Below are 22,123 nucleotides of genomic sequence, written 5' to 3' on the forward strand. Positions count from 1 at the left end.
AAAACTTATCACACACAACAATAAAATCGCAAGAACGGACGTAGAGAAAAGCTGACGTATAAGGTGACAACTACAAATCCTCATTTAGCGACCAAAACTCTGTAGATTTTGACACACAACACCAACACCATGTCAAGAACTTCATAAATACAAACTAAGCCTCATTCTCACAACGATTCCCTGGCGAGACACTAGAAGCATACTCAAGTTCAATCAATAGAAAAATAACCATAACTGAACTAAAAATTAATATCAAAAACTTGAAGAACACTTCCCCCGGACATGACCAAATACCAAATATTATTCTGGAAAAAAGCTCCATTCTCCTGTTATAACACCTCACAAATATCATGAACATTTCACTAGCGACCGGATACTACCCTGACAAGTGGAAAAAAGCCATCATAACAACGATCCCTAAGAAACAAACTAATAGAACAAATCCAGACAATTTCCACCCCATCAGTCTGTTAAGCTGCCTTGGCAAACTGATGGAGAGAGTTATCTCTAACCGTCTCCTCCATTTTTGCGAATCGAATAACATCCTTCCAGAATCTCAAAATGCCTCCAGAAAAAATAGGCAAACAACAGATCACGTCACACGACTCACCGAATCAATCTACAAAGCTTTCAACAACAATCAAGTAACCATCGGGGTATTCCTAGATGTCAAAAAAGCATTCGACAGCGTATGGCACAATGCCATCAAATACAAACTAAATCACCTGCAAATAAATCCCATGATAGTTAAATGGATTTCAAATTTCTTAACCAATAGAACAGCACAAGTAAAAGTCAATAAAACTATATCCAAATCATTTAATATAACTGCAGGAGTGCCTCAAGGATCAGTCCTCTCTCCATTTCTATACATAATTTTCTTCAGTGACATACCTTTTCCAAATCTAACATCCACACACAATTCACAATACGCAGACGACATCGCTATCTGGAGCACCTCCAGAATCCCAGTTATGGCCATGTCTCGCGTACAAGAATTACTAAATAACGTCTCAACATGGAGTAACAAGTGGAGAGTAGTTTTAAATCCAACGAAAACACAAGCAATCACCTTCTATAGGAAATTAAAGAAGCAAAGAAAAAATCTAGAAAAATAAAACTATCACTCGGAAACACAACCATTAACATGAGCAAAAACATCACATTCCTTGGCATCACTTTCGACACAAAACTAACATGGAAAAAACATATAAACAATATACACTCATCAATCAGAAAAAAGGATTTGACATCTAAAGACTATAACCGGTAAACAATCGAAATGCTCACCAAACACCATTATACAAATATACAAGGCTTACATCCGTCCACTAATAGAGTACGGATGTCAAGCGACATACAATATGTCAAACAACACACTCCCAAAAAATCCAAGTTCAACAGAACAGAATATTAAAATCTGTATTCAGCCTACCATCATTCACGCCAACAAATTATATACATAAAATTAGCAATTTACCAACAATAAGAGATAAAAAACAGAAATATCACTTAAATATTATCTAAAAGCAGAAAATAGAAACAAACTAACGCCATCACTACTCAAATTATCCAGTGCACCAACAAAATACATTTCACCTTACAACATATTTCAAGAATCACAAATTACTCAACAAAGAAATAAATAAACCCATGTCATTAACATGTATTCCTTTTTTTTTTCAGATACCGGGCACACGACAGGCAAAACTTTCGGCGCCTGTCCTGTGAAAGTGGGTTTTCTCGGGGCACTCCCGTTTCCCCCCACAGCAAAAAACTTGGGCATTGGATTTATAGATCCCAGGCAACTTTATTGCCAGACCCTGAATCGCGCCGTTTGATTTGATTTGAATTCTATTCATGTTCACATTTGCTTGACTTCTTCCTTTCGGGACAGGTCTCGGCCTTTCTTTCCGGTGCTGCCTTTGCCTCCACCCAAGACAACATTTAGAGAGACATCCTCCACCCAAAGAGTCAAAAAAAAAATAATTAATTAAAAAACAAAAAAAACAACTTATTCCTAATAACAATTCACGAAAGGGGACGAAGAGGAACCACAACGTTCCTGAACACCCCAGTTGTAGAGAGAACTCTTCTGATTTCTCTCTCTCTAAACTAAACCCCTGCTACGTTAGTTTGCGTTTGCGTTTGCTGGCCTCTTTCCCTATACATTGGTTCCTTACTATGGGCATATTAGGAATATTCTCTAAACAGTATTATAATTATCGTTGATTCCGCTATGTACGGATGGCACGGACACTAGTTTTAAAGTAATACAAAACTCATCTAGATTTTCTGATCCACATGTCATGAAAAGATACACATAGTGTCTTACCTACAGTAATCGCTCTTTATAAGAAAGATACACTTTCTCTTAACTTATAGAGCGAAATCGTATACATGAGCTTTGACTATTATGTTTATTATAATACTATGTTAAAGTCTGGAATCTATAAAATACATTTTACAACCAACTAACCCTCGTATATTATCTTACAAAAGTAGTAAACAAACATATACAAGGAAAAACCAAATCATAGCTCAGTCGACAAGTAGAGCTGGCTACTGAACTTAAAAGGAAAAACAAAAAGGATCGACGATCTACCACTCCACCTTTCGCCTTTACAAGTTGCTACGCTCATCGCGCAAGCTAAGCCCGGCGCTTCTATCGACCTCTCTAAGACACGGTTCCTTCGCCGAAGAGGTATTCTCCTTCAACCGTCTACTCCTGCCGACCTTTCCTATTTCTGTCAACCGTGGAACACTGCGATTGACATAAGATGTTCTCCAACAAAAAGCCCAACGAGCCTTTATACTGTCTTTTTGAGAGGTATTCACCCCTCGATACATCCATCTGAGATAAAAAATGCTATAGAAACCCAGACTAAGTCTGAAATATACGCCGTACACCGTATGTTTTCCAAATCTAACAGACAATCTACTAGTTTTATGAAAATAGTTACCACCGTTAAGCATGTTGCTGATACAATCCTACATAATGGCTGTTATTACCATATTTTTCATTGTAGTCCCGAACGCCCCCGACGTCGCCCAAATAATCCGAGAGCACCCAAACCACCTCAACACGTGTCACAACCTATAACTTCATCATATACGCCTGCCGACCGACCTGAATTAAACCATCTGGAACATCAGAAGTCTAGTAACAAATCGAGCCAGACCACACCTTTCGTTCCTGATTCCACCACCTCGACTCAGACTCAGACCACGCGTCCGACAACTAAAGACGCCTCGGTTCAAACCGAACCCAAGCCCACAAGTACCAAGTCATCTCAATCTTTAATTAAAAGAAGACATAAGCCTGTCCAGACCAGTGCGGAACCACCAAGCCCAGAAACCCCATCTGAAATTACACCTGTGAGAAGGTCACTAGAACTGAGTCGAGCTAATATAAGACGAATTTTCTCCGCAGAACTTGCCAACCCGATAGCACCACCAGAACCAATCTTTGTCGCTTGTGATTATCGTGAACGTGCTAACCCAACAGAACCACCAGAAACAACCTTTATCTCTTATGATGATTACGTTTATTAATTATGATGTGTTTTATTTTTTTCCTGTGCTTATTAACCCTGACTTTCTTTCCTTACAGCTACCATCGGGCACGATCTGGGTAGTTTATTCGGCGCCCAGGTCGTGAGAGTGGGTTTTCTCGGGGTACTCCCGTTTCCCCCCACACCTAAGCCTTAAGCATTGGATCCATAGATCCCCGCTTGGGCACTTTAATCCATCGATTCATGCCAGGCACTGAACTGGCCCGTTTGATTTTTGTTTTTTATTTATCCGGCCTGCTTCTCGTCGTATTTCTTCGTCTTTCTTCTTGCTTTGCCTTCGCCTTGTTGCCTGCCTCGCTCACCAGACAAGCACTTGCATATATTTAATCAATCCAGTAATCTGTCTATAAGTGTTATCCACTAACGCTATTATTGTATAAATTCCTATCTGGTGCGGGGTTGAAGGAGGACTAGTTAGTCTTCGAGCACCCCAGGGGGATTAATGTTTCTTATGAAATATTAATTTTTCACCTAAACACCTACAGATATAGAGAGAGAGATTGAAACTGACAAAACATAGCGACCCAGATTTTGTATTCATAAAATATTGTAAATTATTTATAAAAGAAATATTTTAAGGTTGCCTGATTAAAAACTATAACGATTCTAATGAAATTCCGAGATAGCTATACACAAAGTAAGTGAGTTCCTAATATCAGTTATCCCTTAAATAATGTCTGATTTGAGATTCAGTAAAGGAGAAAGAATTTTAAACACTTTTAATGTTATTTAATTAATAATATATGTTCCATTATTATTAATTACTCCCTGCCAACGATTCACAAGCTTCTGAACGCAACTTCCATAAAATTGTTGGGTTTTGGAGGAAAAGAATGTAGAGAGGGTAGTTTTGAGATGTTCATGTGTTCCAAGATCTTTTCCATGAAGATAATTCTGCAAACTTCAGAAGAGATGATAATCAAATGAAGCAAATTCTGGAGAATAAGGAGAATGATGGAAGATTTAACCAGTTTAGCTCTTCAATTTTTGCAGATGTAATCCTTGTTGTATGGGGCCGTGCATTATCCTGGTGTAACACAACACCCTAACGATTGATCAAAGCAGGCTTCTTATCTTTCAGTGCAACATTCAAGCGCACTAACTGTTTTGACAATAGAAGTCTGAAGTAATCCTTACATTGAGTGGCACCAACTCAAAGTAGATCACACCAACGATATCCCACCAAACGCTTAACAAGACTTTCCTAAGGTCTAAGTCCATTTTGGGCTGTGCTTTAGCCAGTTTACCTGCACTGATCCATTATCTGCGGCACTTAAAAACTGTTATAAAATATCCATTTTTCATTCATCTCCAGTCACTAACATGTCCAAAAACGGTGAGTTACGTTCACGAGAAGACAGATAAGTGCAACTGTCCACTCTTCTTCTAAGGTTGGCTTCTGTCAAATCATGGGGAACCTACGTTTCAAGAGTTGACACCTTTCCAAGCTGTTGCAGATGACGGTGAACTGTTGAATGGGTTGAATTAAGCTTCTGTGCTAGTTCTCCAACTGTAACAGCACAATCTTCATCAAGTGCACCAGCAGAAAGTGAGGAAATAAACTCAACAGGACGACCTGAACGTGGCGCATCACTTAAGCTGTAGATACATCCATCTTCATAAGAGTTTATTTTATTAATGATCTAAAACGTGGAGATGGCTTAGTTTCTTCCATTTGTCTGGACAGGTGTATACACGTCTTAGTATATATTGTAGTCATTACAACCTTCTAAAAAGGTAGAAATGGTGATTCTTTTCTGTTTTAAATTTTGGGACATTACTAATGGGATAACCTGATATAAATGAATTATTTTCCTTCTGAAGTGTTCAGTATTCGGTGAAGTGGCATGTCCTTTTATATCTCTGTCTGGCTTGATTCAATTTCTTAAGTTTATTACTAGTTTTACCTAGTTTTTATGTTTAGTGATTTTTCGTATTTATTGAGGTTAGATACTAAGTACATTATTTTGTATGTTAGGTATTTTAAACATAATTTACAGGACATAAAATGCAAGTTCACATTATTTAGAGCTGTATTTTTTGTTCTAGAAGGATATAATACCTGACTTAAGTGTTGTAAGTACAATAATTTACTTACCTAACCGAAGAACAATTACACATTGGACAAATTTGTGTAATATATAAAATTGAATGGCACAAATTGTGTTATTCTAGCTTAGAACAAGCGTAAGACGGTACCAACATATTTGAAACTATCAATATAGTCATAATGAAAATATCTTTAATTCACTAAAGCAGTGGCGAAACCCAGGGGTTCGGTGAGTCAGTCTCAGGTGATCGGCGAAGGTCAAAACACACATACTGTGTGTTTGTCCATTCCGTTCATTCCACTCGTATGATTCGTAACGTCATGCTTACTTGGCCATCATTGGCTTAGGCTGATCACGTCACATCACTTGGTTTTAATTTCTGTGCTGCAGGGAACTTCGTGCGCTTAGTAGTCGACTTGTGACTGTAGTAATCGTAGTCATTTTATTATTTTTCTCCTAATCTTTCAATCCCTTCATACTAACTATGTCGAGCAAACACAGAAAGTGGTCGGACGAATACGTACAGTATGGATTCACGTGTATAACGGAACATGATGGGAGTCAGCGTCCTCTATGCATGATTTGCAATGCCAAGTTGAGCAATTTTAGTCTAGCACCTAGACTAAAAAAACTAAGAGAACACTCCCTAAAGCTGCATGGAGATGGGAAATACAAAAATACAACGCTTGCTGAATTGAAGGTAAAGAGAGCCAGGTTCGAAGAAAAGGCTACTTTGCCTGTTCTCGGCTTTGTATCCATCGACAAACCGATCCTCACAGCATCGTACGAAGTTGCGTACTTGATCGCAAAGAAGGGCAAACCACATACCATTGGTGAAGCACTCCTAAAACCAGCTGCGTTGAAGATGGCGAATATCATACTGGGAAAAGCTGCTGAAAATAAGTTATCCCTAATTTCTCTTTCAGATGACACCATCAGCAGCAGAATAGATGACATGAGCGATGACATCTTGGCTCAAGTGGTTGCAAATCTGATTTCAAGCCCAGCAAAATTCAGCCTTCAACTCGACCAGACCACTGACGTTTCCACTCTAAGCCAGCTCGTTGTATTCGTGCGCTATGTGAAGAATGACGTGTTAAGATATTTTTTATTTTGTAAGCCTCCTCTTACAACAACAACTAAGGCAGTCGACGTGAAAAAATTTGTGGATGACTTCTTCAGCGACAATGATCTTTCGTAGGATATGGTTTCTGCAATTTGTTTGGACGAATCTCCAGTCATGCTGGAACGAAACTTTAGTTTTGTTGCACTGGTGAAAGCCGATGCACCACACATCGTTGTAATGCACTGTGATCTGCACAGGCATGCTTTGGCAACAAAACCTTGCCTTCAAAACTGTCAGAAGTATTAAAAATTGTTGTGGAATGCGTGAACTTTGTGCAAAATAGTGCCCTGAAGCACCGCATCTTCAAAGTGCCATGTAATGAAATGGGCTCTGAAGTCAAGGTACTTCTGTACCATTCTATCGATCGTTGGTTATCCCGGGGAAAGGTGCTGAATCGTGATTTTGCCATGCGTGTGAAATTAGCCCTGTTTTTGCAAGAGCACCAACATTGTCATGCAGATTGCTTCGAAAAATCTCATTTTGGCGTACATGGACGATATCTTCAATGCTTTCAGTCATCTCAATCAACAGATGCAGGGCGGTGGAGTCAACATAACCGAAGCGGAAGAACACTTAAAGGCTTTTCAAAAAAGCTACCGTTATGGAAACGACGAACAGAGAATGATAACTTTGCAAACTTTCCCCTGCTGGACGACTGTGTAGGTAAGATCGAAGATGTGTCTGAAATCGGAGACATTTCTGTACTCGTGGAACTGAAGTAAGCAATTGCCATGCACTTAGATGAGCTCGCAAAGTCTCTCGACGGATACTTCCTCACCAGAAAGTCATGTCCAGCATGGGTGAGACAGCCGTTCACGTTTAGTGTTGCGATAGCAGATGTCAATGATGAATACCTCGACGAAATCATTGAACTTCAGCAGAGCTAGGTTCAACAGAAACTTTTCAGAACAACAACGCTTTCAACGTTCTGGTGTCACAAAATCGTAGCGTACCCTCATATTGCTAAGAAAGCCCTTGAGATAATCATACCGTGTGTTACAACATATCTTTGCGAGCAATCCTTTTCGAAGATGGTAGACATAAAAACGAAGAAAAGGAACATACTTTGTTACGAAAATGATATAAGAGTGGCACTTTCATAGGTGAAGCCGCGCATTTCTGAACTTGTCTCTGAAAGGCAACAACAAAAGTCACATTGATTTGCTGTAAATATTCATTGAGTTATGTTTTTGTTTTTATGTAAAATCCATGTTTTGTTGGTTTTGTTCTTTGAACACAGTGATATTATGTGTAACTGATGCATGGCTCATTTTGTGCATTAGTAAAATATCTACTTATGTTAAGTATATTTTATTTTTCCAATTACGAAGGGTTCAGTGAAACTTCTGGAGTTCAGTACCTCTAACAAGGTTAAGAACCACTAGACTAAAGTAAGTAGACATTTAGGAAACGTTCGAATCACAAAAATATTATAGACCTTCAATTGTAACCTCCTAGTACTTAACCATTGACCGTCAACAATACTGAATTAACGTGTCTCAAAAGTAGTTTAGAAGATGTAATTTAATTAGGAACAATAAAATGGTATATTGTTTTAACAGTTTGTGTGTGGATATGGGAAATGTAAAATGCATAGTTTGTGAAAAAAATCTCATGTGAAATATGCTCATTATTTTCTAGTTGATTGGTTTGTATCTCTATTCAGATGTGGAAGAAATCATGAGCGTATGGATACTGACAGCATTTAATGAACATTTTATGGAATTCGTTATGAAAAATTTTTAAAAATATAAATAAACTCACGTTTTACATATCGTAAATGTAAATTTATCATACCAATACTTTATTATTACAGTTACTTTAGAAGCTATCAATACTCAAGTTAGATATGCCATTAACGTTCCTAAAAACAAAAAAGAGTAACACTTGAATTTGTTTATTTTAAATTAACTTTTTTGAGATCCAAAACTAATATCCCAGTTTGAAACATCAAGTAGTTTGTAAACACTCTTAAACATATGGTGTAGCTTCAGTTGTTTCATGGTAGTTTAGTTTTGTTGAACCGCAGAATCAAAAATGAAAACATACTCACCTTTACAGCGTATAACTGTATTAAAAAATTTACGAACTTTAAGAGGGTATGCAGTCTAGCTTTCGAGAAACTTTTTTATTTTATGAATCTGTCGATTTATTCATTCCAGGATGTTAAAATTGATAATTACGTTTATCTACAATTACAAAGGAAGCTTCATGTACATCTCAAACTTTTACTCCTTTTAATGTCAGTTCATGAGTGTCTATTTGGTTAAATTATTTTTATCATTATTTTGTACTGGTTAAACGACGCAGTTTGGTTAGATTCAGTAATGTTTAGAACAGTGATGGGATTCAAATATTTCAACAACCAATTATATGTCGCGTTACACACCACAATTTTGTGTGATTAAAAATAACAAAAATATCTTACTCAAATAATTTATTCAGCATGCTTTAAATATTTCCAAATTGCCACTTGATTATCATTAAAATCTTTATTCCTTCCACGCTTGAACCCGTTGTCATCAGCTGTGTGTATTTTCATAGCCAAATTTTTACTGGAAAAGTGGGATTCTGTGAAACTGAATTCATACAATTTATCAGCGTCTTTCCAAGGCAACACCTTTATCAGTACTTCAAAACCCTGGTTGAAGTATGTTTACCAGTTCATGAATTTTATTGTCATTTTCTTGTGCATTGTTTGTTAATTTTAAGCGAGCAAAATTCGTAGTATTTCTCATCGCCATTTGAGTTTTATGATACATAGATGGTATCACCAGAGATACCGAGTGTATTTTCATCGTGTGTGTGTGTTGTTGCATGGACAGCCACACGTGGAATTTTTGTGTGTACAAATCCATGATTTTAGGTTTCTAGTGCCTTATACTTACTTCTGTTCCAATGCGAATCATCTAGATTCAGATGATAAATATTCATGTTGCTGGGGTTCCAATTCCAATGGTGATCTGCAAGCTACCCAAATCTTTAATGAAATGTAATAGTGGCAAATGTACATGTTGATATATAGGAAACAGTAAACTACATTTTTAATGATTAACTGTATGATGATAGATTCGACACCAGCCAGAATTCATGACAGAGGTGAATTTAAAAGCTATAAACTTAAGCTACATGCTAAGAACTTAACTATTTGTTTTATTAAAAACAGATGACTACTCAAAAAGAGAGTTATTGGTGAGTGGAGACAAAGAGAAGAAATTCCTTCAGGTTTCATAAAACCTCCAGTGGTTTATTAAAGGCGAAAATTTAATAAAGACTCGATAGAGCTATTTTAGAAAAACTTTTTGCACCAAATATTTATAATTTCATGAAACAGGTTTCGTGTAGTTTTTATAAAAAAATTCTTTGGAATTACAACCATCTGTATAAAATGTAATAGTGTTATATTCTACAATATTTTCCTACTTCATTTATAAAATTATTTCTAGAGTTTTCGAGATTTGAACAATATTAATCTTGACTATATCACTTTTGCGCGAAATTATTTTTTCAAACTTTTTAAATCAAAACGTGTAAATTCTTTAGATCCTGAGTTTTGAAGAGTGAAACTCATTGTTTGGTATTATTTCTGTTGATTTTCTCAACCCTGATTTTTACTTTTAAATTGTATTTTAAAACGTGGGTAATAACTGGAATTTATAAGTTCAACTTGGTAAAACTGATGCCGTAGAACCTTTAGGTAGCAATTTATTTTATTGGACATTTGGTGAAATTATTATTACCCTGTTTTCTATTTGGGAGGGGAACCGCATAGCCAGGAAGATAAGGCACTCGACTCGCCATTTCAGTCGTGGGGGCGTTATAATGTTAAGGTCAATCCCACTGTTCGTTGTTAAAAGAGTAGCCCAAGAGTTGGAGGTGGGTGGTGATGACTACCTGTTTCCCTCTACTCTTACACTGCCAAATTAGAGATGGCTAACGCAGAAAACCCTCGAGTAGCTTTGCACGAAATTCCAAACAAACCAAAATCTTCTGGGGTGATTGGGGAGAGGGCATTTGTGAAAGTAACATTTTTAGTTATAGTATGATTGCATCTTATTAAATAATCAAATTTTGACTTTTTGTTACATGTTTGCATCCTTGATTGATCACATTTGGACTGTATTAATTGTTTTGTTACCTTCTTATATGTTTTTCAATCAAAGTTACTGTTTTGTAACGTTTTACTTTATATTTGCTATCAAAATTCTGCATTTCGTTACACACTTCTACTCTATGCCTAAAACGTTAACCTTCTGTTTCGTAATTTAGAGTTTTTTCAATGGAAAGTTTCTGCTTTAAACTTTCTTATATACCTTGAGAATCAGTAATTGACTATATCCCTTATTTAAATAGTTTGGAATAAAAGTTCACAAAAGTGTCTTTTTGTGTTGAGATTTTTTAAAATTCACAGTTGAAGTCTTCTCAGCTGCTGGAATTTTTTGGACCCCAACACTTTATCTCCAGTTACCTGTTTGCAAATGTTGTTGCACAAAGAAATGGCGAATATTCCATTATCAACAAACTCAAGCGTTATCTAATGAAAAGGAATTATGTAAATTCATGTTTCCACTTTCTTCTGGTTTATTAAAAGCTGCGTGAAAGTCCATCGTTTTAAAGAAATGTTTAGATCTGTCTTTGACCTCAGATTTGAGAAATATAACTATCTTTTACTGCCAAGTAATATACGAGCGACTGGTAAGGTTAATGGGTTTATAAAGAAAGTGAGTGACATAATCGTATTTTCTATAATGTAAAAGTTGTCAAGTAATGGTGTGCTGAGCCATTACCTGTGATCCTTCTGGAGGGGCTGCAAATGCGTGGTAGTTCAATAGGCACCAGATCTAGAGAAGTCACCTTTTTGTCAGCTTCATCAAATATCTTGTTGAAATTTTCCTCTGTTCGCAATACCCACAATTGCTCAACTGTCATTTCAAATGCTTCAATCATGCCAGATACTGTCGCTGATTTTGCTTGGAATGCACGATTTAGTTCCTCTAATGCAGCTGATCGATGCTGAGCCATCAACAATCCTAAAACTGTCATTTCTTTGTGAAATCTGTCCAGCAGACCTTGTGCTTTCACTGCTACATCTGATTTTTCATTTGCTAATTCAGACAAAGAATCAACAATGTCACTGTAGTTATCATTAGCACATGCAATTGCAGATAGACGGCACAACGAGCGTGTTGGACACAGTGAGCGGATATATTTAACTGGACCATTGTGGCTGTCTGACCATACAATATTTTGAAAGATTGTCTTGTATTTCCCTGACCTCTGAAGCAAGACACAAAGTTCATGTACCCATTGGATAGAATCTCGAACACATTCACAAGCTTCAACAGCATGCTTCATTGTTAAATTAGCCTTGTGTGCTCCGCAGTGAAAAAAACAAAGCTGACGGTTGCTTCTCTTTTATTTTTGCCTGGCATCCATTGTACGAACCAGTCATGTTGGCGGCTCCATCATAAGTTTGTGCTCTTAATCCTGACAGTGGTAAATTGAGTTTACTCTGTACATCAAGTAGAGTCGAGGATATTGTTTCACCAGTTGTATTGGAAACACTGTACAAACCTAGAAATATCTCATGGACGTCAAGGTTTTCATCTATGTATCGTACACATATTGCTTCCTGTTCGGCACCTGTGACATCTTGAGTGCCATCAACCATTAATGCAAAGATTTTACTTTGCTGCACTTTGTGTTCTATGTTCCTCAGTATTTGATGGCTGAACATCTCCATTATTTCATTCTGAGCCTGGGGTGATGTGAATGTGGTTTTCTTTGCCAAGTAGGCCGTCAGCTCAGGATTTCCTCTTCCAGGAGCTCCATTAACTGCAGGAAGTTACCCTCCGTATCAGTATGTCCACGTGATGCTAAACCTTGACGCAGAAAGAAACGTAAACTTCTGAATATTTTGGCTAGACTTTTTTTGCATTCTTCCTGCTGCTTCTTTTTCCATCATGTAGCTGGACAGTCACTGGAGTTACATCAAGTGAAGCTTCTGGAGATATAACGAATCTGTGCTGAGGGGAGGATTGGTGTTCGTTGAATTTCTGTTTTGCCTTCATCCAGTTGCAAAACCGGTGGATATGAAGGTATACTCGACTGGCCTCTCCAATTTCCTTGTAAAAAGGCCTCTATTTTCCGCCTTGGCACAATGAAAGCATATGACGTTTTGAGTCTGATTGTCTAAGTGCAGCGATGGGAACTCATCAAACCACTTGCCCTGGAAGTTGATATTTTGTAATTTTGCTTTCTGTCGTGGTGTTAGTTGTGCGTCTGGATGATATGGCTTTTCACACTGTATCTGTGGAGTGTCAGATTTTTCATCACTGCACAAACTTGTTTCACAACTATCTGGTGGTTCATGATGTGCAATAGTTGCACATGCATTTTCAGACTCGTCCTCTGATGAACATGGTATTTCCTCTGTATGGCAAGTTTCTATTCCTTTGCTTGAGGTTGTTGGATATATCTGCATCTGCACTGTCGCTTGTAGTACCAGTAACTGACTTGTAAAACTGTCTAATATCGGAACCTTTCAGACGCTTGCTTGTCATAATTGGAATCTGTTTCCCAGATGACTCAACAGGCTGAAATACAGCCTATATTTAAAAACTCTAACGTACAACAAACGAAGATAGAATAGAATGGAAGTAGGACTGAACTGTACAATGTATTTAAGTCGAACGCGCGAACCTTACAGTGACTACCGAGCCGACTGCCTGCCTGGGTATCGCTGGGACAATAATGTGTGCTAGTCACAATACAAGTAATTACAAGATTCACGAAAAATTCTTAATTAATCACAAATATATTATATTCCTGTTAAAGCTCATGAAAAGACAAGCACGTTGTGATATAATGTCTATAAGCACGTCTATTAAATAAAAACACCTAAACAAAAACTAACAATACAATTCGAGAAGAGGCTTTAGGCCGTTGAAATCGCTCCTTTTGTGTTCTAATTATACAAGAAAATACAATATTTTTACTATCTATGGTAAAAGAATATATTGTTCTTTTACCATAAAGCACCAGCACTATATTAGAGGGCGGTGATAATCTGAAATTTCATGGATTATTGAGGGCTACAAACACAGGTCTAATGAGCCCTGTTGTAAAATCGAGGCTCAGACTAAAGGGAGCGGAGGGTGTTGATGTAAGGCGCGTCTGGATCCGAGCGGCCGGAACCTGTCGTTAACTGTACACTAAACATACTCTATGGTCAGCGCTTTAAGCAGCTAAGGAGGGTAAGGCGTTCGACAATAAAACCGGCTAGACATGCATAAGAACAAATGGCGTAGGAAAACCGCTACAAGCTACAAATGGCCTGCCAGATCTAGATCACAGGAGAATACGCTTGAGAGTAATATTTTCGAATTTCATGCTCTGTTCAATCTGTTGTGATAAAAATTTACTTTATCTTACACTACGTACAAGACGTAGGTAGATTCTGTGATAGTACTTGCAAGCCTTGCATGTATACTTAGACTTAGTGACTGACACTAGAGAACTATCACCTGGATCGAAAAGTTTAGAAGTACGCCTATATTAAAGATGTACATTTCGACTACTGAAAAAGCCTACATCCAGGCCTAATTGTGTAATTCGAATGGTAAGAACACGAGAATCACAAGAACAAACACACAATTTGTAGGCCTATGATGCAATCAAACAATTCAACAGAGAAAACTATAGGGGGGATCATTATATGCACCATATAATGAAGGGGAGGATGTATATCCCATCCCCCCAGGATCTACGCCCCTGTCCATGGGACTTGTGTATCTCTATGAAATTTCGCAAACTCTCACCATACATTATAAGTATTTCCACTGACAGTTAATGATTCAATAAAGGAACATGAGCATTGAATCGAACATGTTGTCATCATTTATGCGATAGAAATGTTACATACAAAGCTAGTTTTATTTGCATGTAATACTATTCAGTAGCAAAACAAATTAATAATCACAAAATAAACAAACAAGTATTACGACTATAGGTTTGGAAGCGTGTGTTTAGGACACCAGTGAACATCGGTCAAGTTCCTTTCAGCTATCACCTGTCCAGCAGAGTCTAGAAAGAACAAGCAATGCATTCCCGATTCCTGGTCACACAGTTAAATGTCCCAAGTAAAAATTAAGGTCTGCCTCAAGGGCAGTTCAGGGTGTAAGGTCTTTCTTTCTCCTTTATATAGGTTAGCTAAAACTGGGGGAAAACGTTCTCGTGGTTAATGACGCTTCCATACATGGCACTGCTAGTAGCAGTTTTCACTTATTTGTACAGTAAAATAACCATGTTTTTTTAAGGAATCGTTCAATAACATTCTAATGTATTTCTGTATTTAATCATCTCTTCCACAAAATATTAAGAGTGTCAGTAAAACATTAACAAAAGCATACTTACTCTGAAGATCGCGAGAGCACTGAATCCATAGGACTTGTGTATGGGAGACAGTTCGCAACTTCTCAGGATACATTACAAGTATATCTGCTGACAGTTCTTAAAGTTATATTTATAAATTATATTAACAAAGATATAATCAAACCTTCAGAATTAGCAGTCGTGAAAGTTGGGTACTTGTTGCAAGGACAGAACTTAAAATTCTACTGTATGATAAACAAAGGTTTGTTGTATGCATTACATTTATTTTGATAATTGTCTGGATTTAGGATACCAAAGTGGGAATTTTTTATTGATTTTTGTTTAAAATTAGAACAAATTGATGACAAAGACCATTATAAAGTAATATATATTGACTCTTTTAAAGTTAGAACGAATTGATGACAAAGAGCGTTATAAAGACCATCTCTATTGTCTCTGAAGTTAAAACAATTTGACGAGAGTTGAGGGTTGTAACATCTCCATTATCTCTGTAAATCTTAATTGTAGTTAACGACACATCTTTAATCAGTAAACTTATGCTTCTAATCTTTACTTTGTTCTACAGATTTGTTTGATAATACTACTACCCTTACCCTTATTCTTCTGCGGTGATAAGCGAACGCGGACTTAAAAGAACGAGTTGGTGGTTTTTGATCTAATGCACTACACGTGAATAAGGGTGTGTTATTTTAAGTAAATATGACACCTAACAGAACATTTAAGTGTTACTTAATGGTTAATAATATTAGCTAATGTATCTAATTATATTGCTTTTAAAATACTTATTTATTAGTAAATTTTAGTTATAGATGTTGCTTCGCATTATTAACTTAATATAAGTATTTGGGACTAACCTGAATCTCCTAAGCTGGTCTAGCCTCGTGAGATTTTATTGGGATTAAGGCCGAAAATGATACTTTTTATAAAAAAGAACGTTAGACAAAGACATAAAATTGTCTATACTTATAAAAAGGTTTATTTGTTTTTTTAGATTCACTCTATGTAGGTAGCTTGCGTTGTTCTTAAGTTAATATTAATGTAATTTGTATATTGTATGTATCATTAATAACTGTTAGCTTCGGCTGTTATAATCGCAATAATAAATATTTTCACTTTTTGGGTGAAATTTTCTGAAAAGACACATTTATCTAAGCCTTCAAAGTGTTATTTTAGAATACCTTAAGATACACTAAGAACAACACAGTTCTGAAGAATGCGTTTTGAGTTACAGTGTCTCACTAAAATATTTTCATCTTTATTGAAAGTATGTCTAATTGGAAATCATTTTGAGTCTCGAGTTATTTTATTTACAGGACTGGTTTTGTAAAACTATATTATTCCTCAAAATGTACGAGTATAAATTGGATGTTCATAAAATGTCTCCAACTACATTCGAGGATCACAGTTTATGTTTTCAGTAAGGATGCCCCGTTTAGACTTTACTACTTGATAGGTTGTGGTAAGTATTTGAGAATAATACGAATCTTATTTTATTTATTTGTTGTACCTTGCTATGATGGGTTTAGTTTTAAGCCTTAGCTACTTGACATCTTTAATTAAGTGGTACTATATTAACTACTTAATTTAACTCTTGTTACATGGAGCTTAAACATGATACAACTATTGTTTAAGCAGTTTCAACATCATTATTATTACCGTTTTGTTTTCATCCATGTGTGTGTGTTTATCACCAATATTTCTCGAAAACAGTTGGGTAGATTTGTACGAAAGATAGTATACACTTGGACTATAACCCAACTTAATATTTAGAGGGCCGATGTCAAAGGTAACAGTGAGTTCACGAAAAAAAAATCATATTTGTTACCATGGAGACCGATTTTGTACACTATTTTTGTTTCATATCTTATACAAAAACGAACGGATTTGTTGAAATTTTTAATCATATGTGAAATGTTATTACCTATTGTTCGTTGATGTTCATAACGACAAACATTCAGACACATTTTCATATGTTTTAAGAACCAAATATGGTCAACGCCATTCAGGTACTGGCATTATTGTTTAATAAAATCAATATTGTTTTATTATTGACTGAGTTAAAGGTATTGCGTTGAGCAGGTTACAAAATCGTAATTTAGAATGCATTTGATTACTGATAAATTTAACGCCATCCTTTTGTTTCGCTTTAAAACATCCTGTTCTTATCAATCTGATTTAGAAACATTGTTGTATAGCAGTACTTGGTTGAGTGAGGCCTGTTTCTTGGAAAAATAACGTTATTGAAACAAACCCGTTTCTTTTATAAACAATACAAAACATGGAAACGTACCAACTTGTAGGGATTAATATAAAACAGTACACTGAATATTTGGGGTTTCGAGTTATTTTTATTCTCTTGGTAAATATGATAATGTTTTGTTTATAATAAGAAGCCTTGACTATACCATTTCTTTCCAACTTGAGAATAAAAGATTGTTTAGTCTCAGTTGTTAAGTTGGTTAAGAATAACGATAATGTTAGATAGATATAAAATAATGAAAGAATAGATATATGAAGTTCAGATAGTAAGACGATGAAGAATATAGGTCTGGGTGAGAAGTGGTCGGTAATACAATGAAGAATAGGAATTTGGGTGTGAAATAGTTAGCAACACGATAAAAAATAGAGATGTGGATGTTAAACAGTTAGAAAGTAGGTCAAGAAAAATGATGTTGGAGACAGATAGTTATAAAAATATGAATAATATATATATGAATTTCAAATAGTAACAAGATGAAGAATGGAGATCCGATTGGAAAGTGGTGGGTAATAGAAGAAAAAATATAGATTTGGGAGTCTAATAGATAGAAGGACAAGAATAGAGATTTGAGTGTCAAATCGTCAGCAAGACGATGAAAAATAGAGACCTGGATGTCAAGCGGTCGGTAAGATATTGTTAAATGGAGGTGTGAGGGATAAATATTTAGAAAAAAAAAGGTAAAGAATGGAGATTCGGATGTCAAATAATTTGCAAGACGATAAACAAGAGAGATGTGGGCGTGAAACAGTTAAAAGGAAGGTGAACAATAAAAATATGGAAGCGAGATAGTTTTAAAAATATGAAGAGTCGATTGATGAATATCAAGTAGCTAGACGAAGAATAGAAGAGGTCTGGGTGGGAAGTGGTGGATAATACAACTAAAAGTAGAGTTTTGGTTGTTAATTTAATAGAAGGACAAGAGTGGATATTCGGGTGTCAAATAGTAAGAAATGCGACGAAGAATAGAGATTTACATGTCTAATAGTTGAAACGTAGGTGAAGAATAACGATATAAAAGTCAGATAGTTCCAAAAATATGAAGAATAGATATATGAAGCTCAAATAGCAAGACGATGAAAAATACAGTACTGGGTAGCAAGTGGTCTTTAATACAAGGAATAGAAATTTGGGTGTTAAATAGAAAGAAGGACAAAAATAGAGATTTGGGTGTCAAATAGTTAGCAAGACGATGAAGAGCAGAGACCTAAATGTGAAAAGGTCGGTAAGATAATGCAAAATGGAGAACTGAGAAATAAATACTTAGAAATAAAGGTATGAATAAATATTCGGATGTCATATAATTAGCAAGGCAATGAAGAATAAAGATATGGATGTCAAAAAGTTAAAAAGTAGATGAACAATAAAGATGTGGAAGCCAGATGGTTATAAAAATATGAAAAATAGATATATGAATTTCAAATAGCAAGATGAAGAAGAATAGAAATGTAGGTGGAGGTTGTGGGTAATACATTGAAGAATAGAGATTTGGGTGATAGATAGATATAATGGGAAGAATAGATATTTGAGTATCAAATAGTTAGGAAGAGGATGTAAAATAGATACTTGGATGCCAAGACGTGGAAACATAATGCAAAATGGAGATCTGAGGAATAAATATTTAAAAAAAGGTAAGAATAGATATTTCTACATCCAATACTAAAAAAGACGACGAGGAATAAAGATACGGATGTGAAACAATTAAAAGTTATGTGAAAAATAAAGATCTGGATGCCAGATTTTTATAAAAATGTGAATGAGAGGTCTTTGAATTTCAAATAGTAAAACGAAGAAGAATAGAAGTATGAATAGGAAGTGGTGAATAATACACGAAGAATAGAGATTTGAGGGTTAGATATATAGAATGGCAAGAATAGATATTTGAATGTGAAATAGTTAGAAAGAGTTCAAGAATGGAGACTTGGATGTCAACGTTCAATAAGATAATGCAAAATGGAGATCTGAGGAATAAATACAAAGAAAAATGTATGAACACAACGAAGAATAAATATTTGGGTGTGAGATATATAGAATGGCAAAAATAGATATTTGAATGTTAAATAGTTAAAAACATTCAAGAATAGAGACCTGGATGTGAAGCATTGAGTAAGATAATGCAAAATGGAAATCTGAGGAATGAATACTTAGTAAAGAGTATCAATAAAGATTTGGATCTCAAACAATTAGCAAGGCAATGACGAATATAGATATGGATGTCAAACAGTTAAAATAAATGGAAAATAAAGATTTGGATGCCATGCCTTTGTAAAAATACGATGAAGAGCATATGAATTTCAAATAGCAAGACGAAGAAAGAATAGAGATGTGGGTGGGAAGTGGTTGGTAATAGAAAGAAGAATAGAGATTTGGGTGTGAAATAGTTAGGTAGAGGATAAGAAAAAGAGACCTGGATATCGTGCAGTCGATAAAATAATGCAAAATGAAGATATGAGGAATAAATGCTTAGACAGAAGGAAAGAATAGAGATTATGATGTTAAATACATAGCAAGACGATGAAGAATAGAGATCACACAGTTAAAAGGTCGTTGAATAATAAGGATATGAATGCCAGATTTTTATAAAATTATTTAGAATAGATATACGTTACAAAATTGAAAAACGAAGAAGAATAGAGATGTGGGTGGGAAGTAGTGGATAATAGAACGAACAATAGATATTTGTTTGTTAGATATGTAGAATGGCAAGAATTGAGATTTCAGTGTCAATTAGGAAGAGGATGAAAAATAGAGACCTTAATATCATGCAGTCAGTAAGATAATGCAAACCGGAGATCTGAGGAATAAATATTTAGAAAAAAGGAAAGAACAGATTTCTACATGCAATACTTATGAAGACGAGGAAGAATAGTATTATGGATGTGAAACAATTAGAAGTTATGTGAAAAATAAAGATCTGGGTGCCAGATTATAATAAAAATGTGAAGGATAAGTCGATGAATTTCAAATAGTGAAACGAAGAAGAATAGATGCGAAGTGATGAGTAATACAACGAAGAAGACAGTTTTGGGTGTTGGATATACAGAATGGCAGGAATAGATATTTGAATGTTCACGAATGAAGACTTTGATATCAACGTTCGATTAGATAATGCAAAACAAAATGAGCAATAAATGCTCAGAAATAAAAATGTAAGAATAGAGATTATGATATCAGATACATAGCAAGACGAAGAAGAATAGAGACATGGATGTCTAACAGTGAAGAAATATGATTTGGATGCGACGTTTTTGTAAAATTATGACATGTACAATTCAAAGAGGAAGACGAAGAAAAATAGACATTAGGTTGTGAATTAGATAACCCAAAAATGGATATCCGAGAAATAAAATGCTTAGAAAAACGCTGTAATAATTGTATTAAAGTGTGTGAAGGAAAGTTTTTCGAATTTTAAAGCGAAGTTTGTAATAGGTTGTTTGAGAAGGGATAGAAATACAGACCGATACACGTTTGGTTATGTATGTACATTACGGGTATCGAAACTGAATTACAGTAACTGTAGATGCATCTTTCCTTTATTAAAATGAAGACTACGTGGTGCTGTTGAATGAAGTTTCATTAACCAAGGAAAACTTCCGAAACACCAGTTCTTAAAAAACGATAAAGAATTGTACAATTTTAATTTATACACATGATACAAAAGTTACAAATGAGCGAATGACACCACAATATTTTATTAAAAAGAGTTCGTAGTTCTAGTTAATGACCTTCCGTTGGATCGACCGTGGTAGCGCCTTCGCCAGCCTCCCGACGCCGACGTTCTACACCTTCCGTTGGAGAAACCGTGGTAGCGCCTTCGCCAGCCCCCCGACGCCGACGTTCTACACCTTGCGTTGGAGAGACCGTGGTAGCGCCTTCGCCAGCCCCCCGACGCCGACGTTCTACACCTTCCGTTGGAGAGACCGTGGTTGCGCTTTCGCCAGCCTCCCGACGCCGACGTTCTACACCTTCCGTTGGAGAGACCGTGGTTGCGCTTTCGCCAGCCTCCCGACGCCGACGTTCTACACCTTCCGTTGGAAAGACCGTGGTTGCGCCTTCGCCAGCCTCCCGACGCCGACGTTCTACACCTTCCGTTGGAGAGACCGTGGTTGAGCCTTCGCCAGCCTCCCGACGCCGACGTTCTACACCTTCCGTTGGAGAGACCGTGGTTGCGCCTTCGCCAGCCTCCCGACGCCGACGTTCTACACCTTCCGTTGGAGAGACCGTGGTAGCGCCTTCGCCAGCCTCCCGACGCCGACGTTCTACACCTTCCGTTGGAGAGACCGTGGTAGCGCCTTCGCCAGCCTCCCGACGCCGACGTTCTACACCTTCCGTTGGAGAGACAGTGGTAGCGCCTTCGCCAGCCTCCCGACGCCGACGTTCTAAATCACCAGTCATTTGGTTATCGTCGGTAACGAATAACGTGGATGTAGATGGGTCTGTAGAGTAAAAATGCAATGACGTGAAGTTAAAATATAAAAACAAAATTGCTAATAAAATCTTACACTCCATCGTTTCGACACTCTAAAATACGTATAGAATAACTAAAACTATAAACATCTCCTTCTTCTCATCTGCTGTTATTTATACAACTCGTCTTTGATGAATTCTGAGGGCTCTGAAATAGCGCATGCTCATAAATATGCCGTAGAGAGAACAGACCGTATGCATTGTATGATAAAGGGAGGTAATGTTGATTGCTGGCCTCTTTCTCTATACATAG

At 36.4% G+C, this 22,123-nt stretch overlaps 1 protein-coding gene across 1 annotated transcript in view; it reads right to left on the reverse strand.

The window, feature by feature from the left end:
• The window catches only part of LOC143226630 (uncharacterized), a 61,265-nt gene extending 39,467 nt beyond the window's left edge, over positions 1 to 21,798 (reverse strand). The window contains exon 1 of the mRNA XM_076457843.1: positions 21,129 to 21,798. Coding sequence (XP_076313958.1) covers positions 21,129 to 21,798 — 670 coding nt within the window. The remainder of the gene's footprint in view (positions 1 to 21,128) is intronic.
• Positions 21,799 to 22,123: the final 325 nt, after the last annotated feature.

Source organism: Tachypleus tridentatus, chromosome 9, assembly GCF_004210375.1.
Source record: "Tachypleus tridentatus isolate NWPU-2018 chromosome 9, ASM421037v1, whole genome shotgun sequence".
NCBI lineage: Eukaryota > Metazoa > Arthropoda > Merostomata > Xiphosura > Limulidae > Tachypleus > Tachypleus tridentatus.